This window comes from Nicotiana tomentosiformis, chromosome 11, assembly GCF_000390325.3.
Source record: "Nicotiana tomentosiformis chromosome 11, ASM39032v3, whole genome shotgun sequence".
Classification (NCBI taxonomy): Eukaryota; Viridiplantae; Streptophyta; class Magnoliopsida; order Solanales; family Solanaceae; genus Nicotiana; species Nicotiana tomentosiformis.
This window is the reverse complement of record NC_090822.1, coordinates 80,274,353-80,291,680: the sequence shown is the minus strand read 5'-3', so window position 1 is coordinate 80,291,680 and position 17,328 is coordinate 80,274,353. Positions and strand designations below refer to the sequence as shown.

Below are 17,328 nucleotides of genomic sequence, written 5' to 3'. Positions count from 1 at the left end.
TGATGGCACCTAACCCGACCCGCTAGGTAAGCCGAGTAACATTCAACACAACTTAAATGAGAATAATAAGAGTCAATGAGTAAAATAATTGAACTTCTATATAAAATCCCGAGGATTGGTAGTACAAATCATGATCTTCTAAGATTTAGAATTTACAAAGCTGAAACGTAATAAGTACATCATATGTTCAAAATATACATAAATAAGTTTTGCAAATCTAAAGCTACCAAGGACAAGTGGCAACCATATCCGGCAAACAAGTACATCTTCAATTCCAGCTCTCTCCATACACCACAATATCAGCTCCAAGATCTGCACGCAAGGTGTACAAGTGTAGTATGAGTATAATTAACCTCTTCACGTTTCTTCTTCCTCTATTCGCCTATCTTCTTCCTCCTTTCGCTTTGCCTCTTCTTCCCTTGCAGCCCTTTATTGAAGATACAACTCCGTAATCTTCTCTACCTTCCTATTCAATTGCTCAAACTCATCCAGATCAACCGAGCAATGTGGGAAAGAATAAGAAACAGACAATCCAGAAGTACGAGATCCGAGACTAAACTCTGATCCAAGGCCGTAGACTCTCCCCTTATGCACGCCATCGACTGCCTTAATCCACATGTCCATGATCTCCTCTTGGGATGGTTGGATTGGCCTACCTTGATCATCAATCGTCTGACTTTGAATGAACTCCTCCAAGCTTCGTTTGAAATTATCCTGTAAAAAAATTATAATTTTTATAAAAGTAAATTTTATTAAAGAAAATTTATATTAGTAAATACCTTTATTTCTCAAACTTTAAAGTGAAACACATGGAAAGATAAAAAGCTTAGCAGCCTAGCTGGACTTAATCACTTTAAAGTATCTTTATTTCTCAAACTGGTATAGAAGAAGAAAGTTAAAAGTAGAATGTAATGAAATTAAATTTAGATAAACTAAAAGGAACTAAAAGGAAAATTGCTAGCTGTAACAATTGAACTATCTGTTCTCCAAAATTTTGGTAACTATGCAGCAGCATACTGTCAAAAACACCAATAGTAGGCTTTTCTTGAAACATTAATTGTCTCTCCAGATTTCAACAGATCCTCTTCCCAGCATCTTTATATAATGCCTTTCCCTTTGCCACTCTTATCAAATAAAAGCTTATCTAATAATCCTATATTATATTTTGTAGATTTTGATATTTAGGCCAAATAAATATGCACACGATATTCAAAGAGATGCAGTATAATGATATGCCCAGAAATCACGGTGATGTTAACGCAATAAACTTGACAATGGGAAATTAGGCTGTCTAAAAAGTTAAGTACTTGGATCAGAAAAGTAATTTTCTTTTTTGAGTGTTTCCTATATAGTATTGAACTTTTCTTAACGTCAAAATATAATGATCGTTGTCATGCCAATTTTTTCTTACAATTTGAAAGGTATTTTACTATATTCCTATCATGGTTACTTTGAGCAGAATCCAATTACACAAACATCTATTAGTACTAAAATCTCAACCAAGACTCAATATAATGACATTGACAACCTTTAAAAATCATCCATCTCATCATGTTTGGCAGCTTACACTTTTTTTCTTAAGGTATTAGCCTATATAGGTATAGTAAATCTACTGCTAACTAATTTAAATCTGTGTCCTAGAATTTACAGTTTATGTTGCGAGATGGGAAACTTCTTTATAATTATGGAACCTTCTTTTTGAATCTGACATCCTAAGAAACAAATTCCACGAAAAACAACTGAGAAGCTTCAAGTTATGAATAATTATGTTCAATGAACCTAAACAAGAATGCTTCATATTTCAATTACATATGACACTAAAAGCACATGAAAATAACTTTTCAAGAAAGAGAAGACTAATTCCATGTAAAAGAACAGGACTTATTTAAGTTGAAATGAATACACTTTAAGCTAGTATGTGGAGGGAGAATATTGTGTGCAGTTCTACTCCACTAAAGTGCATTTCGTTCAAAAATCAAGCTGGGTTCAACTTTATATTCCTTCTGCTCTATTCAGGCCGATCTCATTCCAATACTACCAAACAGCACAAAAATGAACACACGATCATATACAGGGGTAAAAGGATTAGTCAAAATTTAGGAACAATCACTTGATATACATATGCGCATTGATAGGTAAAAGTATTACGCTAAAACTGTACAAAGTTTTTATTACCTTTCTTGCCGATGTAGCCACACTTACGATTGCCCTTCTTGGTAGAACGTCCGATGCTGCAAATGGACTTAGGGTCATTCACACCATTAATTCACGCTACAATTCCAAATACCCATATAAAAAAATTAGATCTTGAAAATAGACCAAACAAACAAGAATAAACTAATCCCAAAATATACTAATCCCAAAACCAAGAATTAAAATGAATTGCAGGTGGTTAATGCCTGAGGCAGGAAGTTCGGATTTAAAGCATATACTAGCGGAAGGCAACAAGGTAGCGGATGACTAGCAAAACATGGAAGTAAATTGGAAGTTTTTGAAAGCTTAATCTTCTATGATGTACCCCTTTTTTTCTTTATCATCTTATGAAATGATTGACTAGGTACTATGTGTCCTAGACAAATCAAACTATCTACTGTAGTAAACTTTAGCAGTAATAATATTAGTTTCTTGTTTACCAAAAAACCTTCAACAATTCCTGAGTTCACATAAACAAATACAAGGAAAGCAAAATTTATACTCGTATAAGCAATGCTGAATAGATTAATGAAACTTACTGATTATAAGCACCACACAAGATGTTCTTTAATTTAAAACCATACCCTGTGAAAATATCACATCCAGTCAGCTTATACTCCAAAAATTACAAAAACCAAAAACAACCCCTACCCCGTCACACCTGGAAAAGAACCCCTAAGTTTTTATATCCACAAGAGAATAACATTAAAATTTTTAAACATAGGATTTGAAACAGTATAAAATCCCTACTATTCGAAGTACTTTGGGAAAAATAAAAAATAAAAAAGGAGTGAGTGAGAGAGAGAGAGAGAGAGAGAGAGGGGTCGAATTACCTGGGAATGGAGTGAAGTGAAAAGCATAGGTGGAGTGGGAGATACAGAGGGGGAAATACGATGTGAATAAAATGAGGAAAAACTTAAAGGTTATGTGAATAATAATAAAACTTTTCCAAAAATCTCTGTGAAAAATATTTTTCATAATTATAAGAAAAATTTAAAAATTAAAAAATATTCGTTCACACTAAGTCTATGGGAATATGTAAAAATATTTTTATTTATTGTTAAGTTCCCAATGTCTTCACTGGGAAATATTTTCAGTTTTATATAATTATTTTTTTAATGACTTTTTTCACAGAATCAGAGGGAACTAAATTAGGCGCATTTTCAAATGTTATTGTTTTTTCTAGGAAAAGAAATTTTAATTTTCCCATTGAATTTCGGTGGGAATTGCCACTAAAAATTTTTTCGTGGGAAATTTCCATGGGAAATACTGTGTTTCTAGTAGTGGTTATTCTTCTAAATATAGTCCCGTTCCCCCATTTATTGCATATTGTGTGTTAGTTTGTTGTTATGTGACTTGTCGGAGTGGCTGGAAGCCACGCGATTGTTCATCACGAACGCGTCAGGAGGTTGCGATCGCATAAAGTTGAGTCCCTATGCATCGTGTTTTCACTTGTGTTTCTGCATTCACGTAGGGTTAATTTTGGCAGCTTGGATTTTGTGCTTTGCAATCGCGAAGCATTTTTCGCGACCACGAAGAAGAGCATCTGGGCAGAATAAAAGTTCTCAAAAATGAGTGTTAGAGTAAATTTTCTTAATTGAACTTTGGGAGCTTAGATTGAGGCGATTCTTGGAGGAATTTTCAAGGGATTGATTAGGGTAAGTGATTCTTACTCGTATTTGGCTAATTTACATGAATATATAATTGATTTTATTATTTAATTAGTGTTTTGGGTTAGAAAAATTGTAGAAACTTCATAGGCTTAAATTTGAAGATTTGAAGGTCGAGTTGTGATTAGAATTGAGTAATTTTGGTATGGTTGGACTCGCGGTTGAATGAGTGTTCGAATTTTGTTAATTTTGTCGCATTGCGTGACATGGGCCCTGGGTTGACATTTTGAGTTGACTTTTTGACCTTAGTTAAAGATCATAGCTTTATTAATTGGAATCAATTCCTATAGCTTTTGGTGATAGTATTACATTATTTTTGAATAGATTCGATCCTTCCGGAGGTTGATACACGTGGGAAGGGTTTGCTAGCGGAGTGATTTGATTTTTTTGAGGTAAGTATCTTATTTAAACTCGGTTGAGGCATTAGTTGCCTAAATTGTTGTGATAGCTACGTGCTATTGGGTGCGCATATGCGTGGAGATGAACCCATGTGCGGGCACCAGAGTCATTTATTCATGTTCGGGTTGTGCTCGGTCTCTTATAAGCCTAGAATTGACTGATAAGCTTAAAGTTATGATATTTCTCATATTTGTAATAGTTTGTGTGATCCATTTGAGCCATGCTGAGGCTATATAGAGGTTTAATCCCTGAACAGACTTGATAAATGCTTTTCAGTGATGAAATTTTCGATTTGAGTTATGATAGCACACTTTGCACATGCCTACACGTTAGCATGTCATTTATACCAGTGTAGAAACATGAGAATTGCTATTCATTCATCACATACATGTTTACTTGTTTAATTGCTCATGTATGATATGTTTGGGTTGGAGGCCTGTGACCATACTGGGCAGATTGTGTTATTAGCACGTGAGTTATTCGTGCAACATGTGAGTTGTCCGTGCGGATCCATATATTGATTTTATTGACACGTGAGTTATCTGTGCACCACGTGCGTTGTCCGTGCGGGTTCTATTATTAACATGTGAGTTATTTGTGCAACACATGAGTTGTCCATGCAGCGTGTGAATACAGATCCATCCACCTAGGGTCACCTTCTCATGTTTCTCTCTTCATGGTGTATACGCGATTATTGAGAATACTGATAAGTGGTTTGGAACGGATATGGAAAATTGAGAGAATTCGGCCAACTTTGTGTGGATTTTTCATTTCCTTGATCAATTGTCTGATTTAACTACTTATCACCTCTATATGCCATGATATTTTCTGAGTAGAGTATTTGAGAAACTGTACATATGCACACACGGATGTTTTCTCACAAAATTTGATGAGTTAGTTTTCAATATTGTTCTGTGCCGGTTTAAAAGACGGAATTACACATGTTATAGCTAGTATCATTAATAATTTATGCTTCTCTTACCTTGCAATGTTTTTTTACGATACTTATTGAGTACATTGGGTTGGTTGTACTTATACTATACCGTGCAATTCGTGTACAGATCTAGGTACTTCCAGACATAGAGGTTGCTAGTGTTGGAGCTTACTAAGTTCCGAGACTATTGAGGTAGCCGCCTTGGCGTCCGCAGACCTTGACCCTACTCCCTTTTCTTTTAGTTTCATTTATACTGCTCTACTTTCCTAGATAGTATTTTCGCAGTCAGATCATGTTATTATATAGATGCTCATGTACTCAGTGACACCCGTATTTTGGGGAATTTTGTATTGAGTTGCGATTTTTCTTTCAGTTATTATGAAATTTTATTTACTTAAGCCTATTTCAGTATATTTTAAATTAAAGATTCCTGTTATTTGTGAGTTGTCGGCTTGCCTAGTATCGCGATAGGCGCCATCACGACACATGTGATTTTGGGTCGTGACAAGATCTGATAGCACTCAATCTAGATCCAATAACCTCATCTCATCCAGTACAAGCTACTTGACAGATATGGCATGCCAATGCCATCTATATCCCCATATCATGCAATCCGTGCACCAAACAAGCAACAACTCGAATATGCCCAATTATGGAAAGAGAATTGAATGAGAAAACCGTCCCACAAACTATACATACATCACCACCGAGCGCAATACTATGAACCCATCACACAAAGGAGAACAAAAACACACGAAATTAACATAAAGGTTCATATCGCATCATAACTCCGTTGCGATACGTGACCCCATCCAAATATGGTCCACATAGAATACTTCAAGACATGATGCTCACAATCAACAACCATATGCATATCAACAATAAACACGCGAAGTGCATGACCATAACCATGGAGAAATGAATAGCACAATATACTGCCAATAGTAAAAGACTATAACCAAGGCACAAGCAATATTTCAACAACCCATAAATCAACTCGCTCAAATTTCGCCCCAAGGCCCAAGCAGAAACACATCATATGTGTAAATAGTCAACAGTCTCACAACTCGTCATAGCACAGAAGAGTAACACATGGAACACAAAAAAGCTCAACTCTAACTGAATAACACATCTCTTAACAATAGCAGTGCTAAGTCAACAAATCCGATCCAGTATAGAATACATATATCCGAATAATCTGCCTCTAAAAACCCTCCTAGTCTCCAAATCCCTAGAATATATGAATCACCGTATCCGATCTCATCTCCACCACTCAAATGACTAACACAACCCTCATACACAATCATCTCATGAGAAATACTTCTATAATTTTTCCGTGTCACATAGAAAAATTTGAACATCAGCAGTCGATCAATCAAGCGAGTACTGTAATACCAAAGAAGCATCTTTAAGTCAAAAAACAGTGCTCCTTTTGAAATGCATACCCTTCTCAGGTGATACCAGATAGTGCCAACTTTTTTCTAAATATCAGAAACCATCCATACTATCTAGAACTCATGACTTTCCTTCGAAGCTGAACCACAAACTTGTACATGCAAACCTTGATCTCACACGACGCACCGCCTCTACCATGCCATCATATGAAAGTATGAGAATTCCATTATCAACTCTGAGTCACAAACAGAATACACACTCGATCAGCCGGAAACCTTCCACTTGATCCAATTGAGGAGAAGATCACAAAGTGCAACAAACTTCCCATGCCTATAGAAAATATCCATCTCAAGCCTTGTTCGACACCATCGAGAACTTTTTGGAACCCATTTGCACATAACCAATGCGATCAGAACTGAATCTCACTAACTCAACCAAATTACACAGATTGACAAACCCAGGAGTATTGCCACAAAACACTGGTAGAGACTCACCACATCAAAAGAACCAAAAGAACCGATCATTTCTACTACTATGATGATCCAATTTACTACCAAGTTGTATTATTCCTTCGAGTTCCTTCTGAATTGCCTTCAAGTTAACACTTATCTTTGCCAGTACACCACGATCCTTAACCCAAAGCTCATCACAAGAGATCTTAGCAGAAAACCACGTCGTCCTAAAGCCCATAAGCCACTGCATTCCCTCTTAATCACCCGATAGTATCGCAACCAAAATGCCCTCTCTGAAGAGACCTTACACAAACATGAAGTTGTTTCTTTAACCTCTCTAATACTAAAATTTAGAATAACTAATGATATAGAAATACCGTAAGTTTCGACACCAACCAAATGCAAATCTTAGATCTTAGCAATACATAAATTTGGGGAAGTCCTCAATTAACACATATGAATCATGAACTCATTAGGACCCTCTCGAGAGTCATCCACTCTACTCTAATATCCAATGTACCTCCCAAATAAGCCAAACAACTTATGCTCCATTAGCACCCCAACACCCAAAGAAGTAACCCCACTTTAATGCAACCGAGTGACTATCTTTTCTTTGAAATTACATCCATCCTGAATGACAAACCCTAATCATTTCAAGATTTCCGTATATCCATAAAGTGTAGCATCATGCATCCACCAATTCCCTTACTCAAGTAATCCTAAAACCAAGCTTTTCAAGTCAGAACTGATCCACTAATATGTCATGCCCCGACCTCGGGAAACGTGACCAACGCTCAACTGAGATACCCCGGTCGAGCAAGCCTGCACAATGCTATCTACCCAAATCACCCAAGAATAAAGAGAAGATACATTTCATTAATTATACAATAAGAAAGTCACGCGAACAACACTATTTCTTTACCATTGTTTACTCTATTTATAAGTCTCAAAATACATTACATATTCATACTTTGAAGTGAAACATGTGAAACAAATACAACATTTTTAGTTTGACTTTCTCAACACCAATATACAACCCACACTATATCTACGGAGCCTCTAATAGACACAAAAGAGTAGCATGATGGTGCCGGAAACAAGGCTCCGGCTATACCTCAAAATAATATACACAAAGGACAAAAGATACAATACCCCGAAATGAAATGGGGTTCACCAAGTCATCTGAGGATAGGGTGTGGTGCTATCACTGATCAATATCACCTGCTATGGAACCACCTTCATCCATTAAAGATGCAGCGCCCCCGACAAAGGGGACGTTAGTATATATGGAATAGTACTAGTATGTAAAACTATACACCCTCTCAATAGAACGAGTAACAGTAAAAGGAGAAGAAAATATGAAATCAATAAGAGCCTCAAATCGTATTAAGGGGTCAAGTTAGGAGAAAAGTAAATTTCAAGTAAGTTTCAATATTTTTAAGTAGGGAGATCTTTTGTACTGATATACCACTGTGCTTTTAGCACGGATTCCGATATCAGCCTGATCGGCTAAGCTATCTCACCTCCAGACATCCACTCACAACACCACCATGTGAGCGACATGGCGTCCGATCTCAGCCCGATCGACTAAGTCATCTCACCATAATGCCGTGTGGGTCGACATCACATCATATTTTGCTAGCAATAATCTCGTCCTATTTAAGTGAAAATATCTCTGACACATCAATCTCATCCCATATAAGGGGAAATAATCTCATCACATCAATACGGGGATTTGCCCCTCAATCACTCCTACACCTACCCTTCCTCGGTGAGTAAACGATACTCCCAAAGTATTTATTATTTAAAGGATTTATAACTCATGTCATAATCTTTTACCCGTCTTTCCATTTATTGGCAATAGTGGCCACAATTGTAATATCATTCTTGGCACGTCGGCCGTATTTCATATTTCATACTCACCCCTATAATTTTCAAGCGTTACCATGAATTATCATCAATAAGGGAATTTTAAATAAAAGTTTTAGCACACATATGAAAAACAAGAGTCTTAAGCACATTGAGTTTCTCTTCCATACATAGGCATACCAACTTGCAATTGAAACATGATTTTAAATCACAATACCTTTGGTACATTGATCATGCTAGATTACATTCTCGGAGGGAATCATGATGTGATAGGAACATTTGGAACATATTTTGAGTATATTAATCTTTCAACACAACGCTTATTTTAGTATAATCAAATCTTTTAAGGAGGACTCGAAACATGAGAAATAGAAATTGAGCCAATCATAATTGCAACTTACGAGGACATCATGGAAATTGATTCTACAAGAGGAGTTTAGCCAACATACCTTGCCTTGAGCGTCCTTAAATTACTACAATGTTCCGGAAATCTTAGCGACTTCGATCTATTTGGAAATATAACAAAATTTAACCCAAACTAGGAAGGAGTTCATGGTTCCAACTTATTTGAGCATTTTATCAAGCACTGTGTGTGCATTAAGGTTTCAAGGTCCTCCTATGGTGGATTCCTTCATTCCACTACCCAAATTCTATCCAATTGAGCTCAACAATCTTGATAGTACATGTATGCATAATGAACAACTCCCACACCCAAGAATTGCTTTTTTTATTACCTATTTTCAGTTAAATCCCGAAATTGAGAGCTAGGGAGTAGAATCTTACCTCTAGGATGAAGACCTAGTGAGTTTTTCTTGTTAACCCTCCAAGCCTTGAGCAAGAATTGATGAACAATTAGTTTAGGAATCCCCTCTCACTCTCTAGCGCTTCCTCACTCTTATAGTATCCGATTTTTACTTAACAAATGGTCCTTAACATCTATATATCTAAGTAGGGTCGGGTTATAAGAACAAAAAAATGGACACTCCGAACACAGCTCTGCGGTCGCAGAGTGGACCATAAAAGTGATGTCAAGAACTGGGCAGTTCGAGTCAGGTCTGCGGTCCACAGACCAGTTTTGCGGTAGCATAATGCGCCACAGAAATCCCCTCCGGAAATCTTCATATTGAATCTGCGATGGATTATGTGCCCCCCAAAGCATTATGGGGTCCCATATTGGACCGCAAAACGACCCTCCAAAACTGGCCATTTTTCTATTGCACATTGCAATCGATATGTTGCCCGTAGAATGATTTTGTGGTCGCATAGGGGACCACATCAACACATAAGTTACCTTGGCATCACCAAAACCCAGGTTCTAGTTGAAATTTTTAGGGGGCCTTTCAAAATATGCCTCAGACCGAAACTAATATAACACATAACCATGCAATTAGATCGTTGATATCAGACTCCCCCACTTGGATCCAAGTAATAAAACATAACATCCTATATCCCATAATACCCTTGCTCCATAATTTCCATGATCTCGTACTGTAATTCAGCCAAATCATTCATGAACTCATGCAACACTAATTATAAAAATACTTCAAATAATTTGCTAAACTCATATTCATCCCCGTGACAGTAAAGCTAACTTTCTCAAGCGATCTAAACTCAAATTGTAACAGATGTAACCCACCGGTAAAAAAAAATCATCATATGAATCACACAACCTCAGAATATCCCGCAGGAGAAAACCCACCTCCTTAGCCTCAAATTGGCATTTCTCTATGCCCTTTCATGGCCATAACCACTATGCAATCACTAAATCTTCCCGAGTCTGAACTCGTCAACAAGACATATGAATCTACTTCATCCCACAATGAACAACTTGAAATATCCCTCAACACACTCATATTTTGAGACTGTACAACACATCAAGACAAAAATCAAGCATCTATATTCCCTTCGCATCCTAAGCAAAATTCTTCTCGTCACATCCAAATAATGTAAGCACATTCCGCAGTCACATAATACTCATCATATAGCTATCCAGCTACTCACAGAGCTACCAGTCCCACTCCTAGGGACACTATCAGATATATAATTCCTAAGGCACATACTCCACAACTAAAACCATGAAGCCCAAGCTGTGATCAAAACCCGGCCTCAAGTCCCCCAGACTGACCTATCACCAAAATACAGAAAATACATCTCGCACCTCATCCATGGAATCACAAGTCGTCGATGCACAACTTATACGGGGCGCTCAATATAACACGCGAGTGAGTGGAAGGAATTCAAAGAGATATGCTTCAAGCTGAATCAACGCCGCACAATAAGGAAAGAAAGATGGGAAGTTTATCCCAAATGCTCTGTAGCCTCTCAAAGATAGGTATGGACATCATCATACCGATCCGCAAGATTCTACTTGACACTGGCTCATGACTCATAGAACCTATGAACCTAGAGCTCTGATACCAACTTGTCATGACCCAAAATACATCTAGTCATGATGGCACATAACCCAAACCGCTAGGTAAGACAAATATCATTCAACACAACTCAAATAAGAATAATAAGAATCAATAAGTAAAATAACTAGACTTCTATATAATATATCGAGGACTAATAGTACAAATCATTAGCTTCTAAGACTTTAAATTTACAAAGTTGGTATGATATATGTACATCATTTGTTCAAAATATACATAAATAAGTTTTGCAAATCTAAAGCTACCAAGGACAAGTGACAGCTATATTCGGAAAACAAGTACATCTTCAATGTCAGCTCCCGCTATATAGCGCAACATAAGTTGCAAGATCTGTACACAAGGTGTAGAAGTGTAGTATGAGTACGATCGACCCCACATACTCAATAAATAATAAACCTAATCTTAGGTTGAAAACAATGACAAGATCGGAAGATAGTCAGAATCCAACATCAATAATGAATAATAATATGAGATATATAATACCGGATATAGTAAAACAACTCAGAAAACTATTATGCTCAGCTCGATCACGGTTACAGGAAATAGACATACTTGTCAAGTATGGCAGTCAAAGTCCGAATCTTACCAGCAAAATCAACTAGACATGAGTTTATCAACAGAACTGTATTTTTCCATTTCACAACACTAGATAAGAATTTCCGTTTACCAATTAGCATGAGTAAAGTACATATCAATGCCTACATATCGATATATGTGTCAAGTCATCAATTATCATATACCATCTAGCACGAGGAATATGCATCTCTATGCCTATATGTCAAATCATCAAATGTCATATTATAGTCTAGCATGAGGAAAATACATCTCTACGACTACATGTCAAATATTCATGTCAACTCAATGTCATTACAATGAAACCATAAAGAATAACTACACTTAGCATGCTCACGGTGCATGGCATAAGGTCCTCACCATCACACTCAGTAACACTTAGCACTGTATGGGCGGCTGGCATACATGTCCCTCATCAAAGCACATATATATAACACTATGCCTGCGCCCACTGCTAGTATGTCAGACCCCGGAGGGGCGGATCCTTCCCAAGCGCTAATCATAATCACATAGCCCAATCGTGGGGCCTGGTGCACGCATAGTCTTAAAATTACTAACACTTAGCCTAATGCGGGGCCTAGCATATACATCACCTCAATAAGAATATAACTGTTGTGGCATGTAACCCGATCCAACATAACTGACAATGGAGCTCTACAACCCACATCAGTCATCAATCTCAAGTCTCCATATGTCAACATATCATAGAAACATAATCATATCATATTACACATAATACCACAATGTGCCTCAAATACAGCTCAAACTCATATCACGTACAAAGTCATGAATTACATGTAAGATAGCACATCAAGAATGTACAGAGGCAGAGATATATCACACAGATATAACTATTATGACTGAAATCGTATGACTACAACTAAGACAAATAGCTCATCATGGAAAAATAGCCCTATCAGGTCTCAAATAATAAATTAGATATCCTAGACGTGATTTCTAGAAAGAATAATAACTCACGTAGTTATACCAATGGAGAAAACATGATATCAAGAAGTACGATAACAACACAAGGCACATAATAGCCTAAGAACTACACAGATCAAGAATACCTCAATGCACGAACACACGTCTGTCACCTAGTATGTGCGTTACTCCCAACCCATCTCCAATATCATAGTTCTCGGGTATAATTACCCTCAAATCCAAGTTTAAATATGTTACTTATCTCGATCAAACCAAATAAAATAACGAGCATGCTAAACAATACTCTAGAAATGCCATCCCGTATGAATCAACCTCCGAACAGCTCAAAACTAGGCAAAAGTAACTCAAAAAATCAAATAATGCCTTAGAAAACTAACCCAAGCGATAAAGGTAGAATTTTTAATTAGAAACTCAAAGTCAACTAAAAAGTTAACCCTAGACCGCACCTAGGAACTCGACAAAACTCACAAATTCTGACAACCCATTCAAATATGAGTCCAACCATACTATTTTCATCCAATTCTGACTCCAAATCAATGTTTAAAACCCAATTATTCTCTTTAGAAATTCTTTTTTGATAAAAATCCATAATTTTCCAATCAAAATATGGATTAATTCATACATGAACAAGTCTAATACTATTAAAATACAAAAAATGAGGTTATATAATGACCCCCATGAAAATACGAGAAGATGGTCGTGAAAATCACCTCGATCGGAGCTGTAGAACTCAAGATATGCTCAAAGTACCAAATGAATACAGTCTGATTTCTTTTTATACACAGGGATTTTTGCTTTTGCGCACAAAATGTTGTACCTGCGGTGTTTCAGTTTTCATTTCCACTTTTGCGGACTAGCTTTTGCACCTAGGGGGTCGCAGATGCGAACCCCACTTCGTATCTGTGAAGCACTAGTAACAACTAATTTCTTTGACACTAAAATTGGCATAACTCCCACAAACAATGTCCAAATTCGATGATTCGTTTTGCTATGGTTCTGTAATTACAATACAGATATAATGCTTCAATCAAAATAGAAATTATAGCTTATTTGCTTAATTTCGTACCATTTATGCTTGAATAAAAGATGTCGAGTCCTCGGGACCCCGTACGAACATACCATCAAGTCCCAAAATATAATACAGACTTACTCGGGGCCTCAAATTATACACAACAACATCAAAACCATGATCAAACCTCAAATCAAACTTAATGAACTCCTGAACTTTCAACTTCCAAAACCCATGTCGAACCATATCAAATTAACTCGGAATGACCTCAAATTTTGCACACTACTTCCAAATGACATACCAAACCTATTTCAACTCCTCGAACACAATCCAAACCCGATATCATTAATGTCAACTCTCAGTCAAACCTATGAACTTTCCAAACCTTCAAATTGCCATCTTTTGGCAATTAGCGCCAAAACCTTCTAGAAACATCCAAATGCAAATTTAGGCATATGCCCAAGTCCAAAATCACCATTCAGACCTAACAATACAGCCAAAACTCCGATCCGAGGTCAAATACATAAAAGTCAAACTTGGTCAACTCTTCCAACTTAATTCTTCCTATTTAAGAATCATTCTCCATAATCAACTCCGAACAACTCAAAGACCAAAACCGACCACACATGCAAGTTGTAATATATCATATGAAGCTACTCAAAGCCTCAAACCAGCGAACAAAATGTCAATCCTTAAAACAACAAGTTGGGTCGTTACAATTAGCTTCTTGTTTTATTTTGTAGGATTTCTAATTAGGATAATTGACTTTTGAACAGCTACTATGAGGGAGTGGAGAGGAGAGCGATAACTAATTAGCTAGAACAACACCCTACTGGAGAGGGACATCACTGGGTATTTTTGTACCTATGGGCATGAACACAACACCCAAGAAAAGAAGACGTTAGGATGGATAATGTATTGAGTATGTAAGACGAAGAGAATCATGTACAATGAGTGTTTTAATATAGGAGATATGAGTACTTAATCGTAACCTGATTACCGAGGACAAATCACCAGAGGCATAAACCGTGGAAACTATAAACCATGAATCATAATTGTGTGCAAACCTTTGTAAAATCAAGCCACGCATTTAGGGCCATGCAATAACTATATTACATATAGGTAAACATACTCTCAATCACTCTTTGGCATTTTATCACTCTATACCCGGCCTCGTAGAGAACTCTATCATACCCAGCCATACAAGGGCTCGGTATCCATACATCACACATCGCTCTATACTCGTCCTCGTGGAGGACTCGATCATATCCGACCACACACGGACTCGGTAGACTTACATCACACATCACTCCATACTCGGCCATACTCGGCCACACAAGGGCTTGGTAACCTCACTTCACACACTGTACCCGCCCACACAGAGGATCGGTCGTACCCCACCACAAGAGGGCTCAATAATGCATCATATTTCATCTCTTCGTACCCAAATGATCAGTGATTTCACAATAGGTGTCGTACCCGGCTTACTACAGTGTGGCTCGGTAAGGTAAAATTGATATTTATATACATAAGAAAAATGCAGAATCAACTTCAAGAGATATTAAGTTTAGACTCAGAACGAATCATGCTTTCCGACCACATGATACCAACTGGGAATATTTTAGACTTTGAAAAGGAAACCCTCAACAAGAATATACTAGAACAAGGATGACGCCATCGGGATGGACTCAGAATTATTCAAATCCTTACAATACACAAATCCTTTAGAGGAAGAGAGAGAAATACTTACACTAACTCATGCCAAGAAAGGAAAATGCCTTACATACCTTGTTGAAGAACTAACTACACTTCTATGGTGGCTAACTTTGCCTCTAACGAATCTTCAGAATTGATGTCACCAGATGGTAGATGTTACATCAATAATTCCAAGTGTCTTCAGGCTAAATCCTGATAGAACCGTCTTTTGACTTAGTTTAATCTATTTGAAACTTCAAAGGGGGTTTAAGAGCATTTCTGGGTGAGTTGTAGTGAGTGATACTTCTAGAAAAATGAAAGAGAATGAGTCAAACTTCCCTTTATATACATGTATCATGCATAGGAAACTCCGTCGGATTCACATGCAAAACGGGTCTCCTTGCCCCGGTTATAGCACTCTGTGAGACATTTGGTTCAAGCCCACTAAAATGTGTAACCCACTAGAAATCATACTTTCCAAGCTTTATTTAGGTGTTGAACGTTACATCATCTCCCCCTTCGGAACATTTGTCCTTGAATGTTGAATTGTGGCCCATCAGGATGGGCTCATTTTTGTCTCATGTATTATGGAATAAATGGGGTTACCTATATTTCATATCTTCTTTAGCTTCCCACGTCATATTTTCCTTACTTTTGCTCCTCCAAAGTACCTAAACTGAAACTACTTCTTTAGTTCGCAGCTTACGGATTTGACGATCTAGAATAGCCATCAGAACTTCTTCGTAGGATAGATCTTTTGTGACTTGAATGTCTTCAATGGGAGTAATGTGGGATGGATCGCATAACCATTTTCAAAGCATGGATTCATGGAATACCGGATGCACTACCTACAATTCTAGTGGAAACTCAAGCTTATAAACTACTTGACCGACCTTCTATATGACTCGATAGGGTCCAACATACTAGGGGCTGAGTTTGCCCCTTTTGACAAACCTCATCACGCCTTTCATAGGTGACATCTTCAAGAACACCCAGTCTCCCACAATGAACTCCAAATCTCGCCGTCAGTTATCTGATTAAGATTTATGCCTTATCTGAGAGGTCAATAATCAATCTCGAATTATCTTTACCTTTTCTATAGCTTGCTACACCTTCTCAGGACCTAATAACTTAGTTTCACCCACTTTGAACCAGCTGATAGGAGATATGCACTTTCGTTCGTATAGTTCCTCATACGGTGCCATCTGAATACTAGCATGATAGTTGTTGTAGTACGCAAATTCAATGAGTGGCAGATGATCCTCCCAATTTTCCTTGAGGTCTAAAATATAGGCTCGTAACATATCCTCAAGCATTTTAATGGTGCGCGCGGCCAGACCATCTGCTTGTGAATTGAAATAGGTCCTAAGGTTGATCCTTGTGCCCAATCATTTTTGGAATGATCTCTATAAGTTGGCTATGATCTGGGGCCCTCTGTTTGATATGATAGAAATGGGAACTCCATGAAGTTTAACTATTTCCTTAATATACAACTTAGCGTACATTTCGGCCGAGAAAGTAGTTTGGACTGGAAGAAAGTGAACTGACTTGGTGAGTCATTCCACGATATATAAAATCAGACTTTTAGTGTTATCGTGGTAGTCCAGTAATGAAATTCATATTTATTACTTCCTATTTCCAGGTGGGAAATTTCATGTTTTGTAGCATCCATCCAGTTTCTGATGTTCAACCTTAACTTGTTGACAATTTGGACACCGAGCGACGTATCCAGCAATGTCCCTCTTCATACTGTTCCACCAAT

General features: G+C 37.3%; 1 protein-coding gene across 1 annotated transcript; it reads right to left on the bottom strand.

Annotated features, from left to right (window-relative positions):
* Nucleotides 1-76: 76 nt before the first annotated feature.
* Nucleotides 77-7,293, bottom strand: LOC104101568 (uncharacterized). The gene is made up of 6 exons (XM_070189520.1): nt 7,109-7,293; nt 6,483-6,582; nt 3,027-3,108; nt 2,733-2,778; nt 2,176-2,242; nt 77-714 (listed from the first exon to the last, which is right to left on the bottom strand). The coding sequence occupies exons 1-6, from the start codon at nt 7,291-7,293 to the stop codon at nt 430-432; spliced, it is 765 nt and encodes a 254-aa protein (XP_070045621.1). The 3' UTR covers nt 77-429.
* Nucleotides 7,294-17,328: the final 10,035 nt, after the last annotated feature.

Bases quoted from the DNA above. Each gene is read 5' to 3' on its own strand.
- LOC104101568 (XM_070189520.1), bottom strand. From the start codon at position 7,293: ATGCAGTGGCTTATGGGCTTTAGGACGACGTGGTTTTCTGCTAAGATC. The intron at 3,109-6,482 runs GTTAGTCATTTG...ATAACCTTTAAG, and splicing joins TGATTGTGTATGAGGGTTGT to TTTTTCCTCATTTTATTCAC. The intron at 2,243-2,732 runs GTAAGTTTCATT...AATGACCCTAAG, and splicing joins TTGTGTGGTGCTTATAATCA to TCCATTTGCAGCATCGGACG.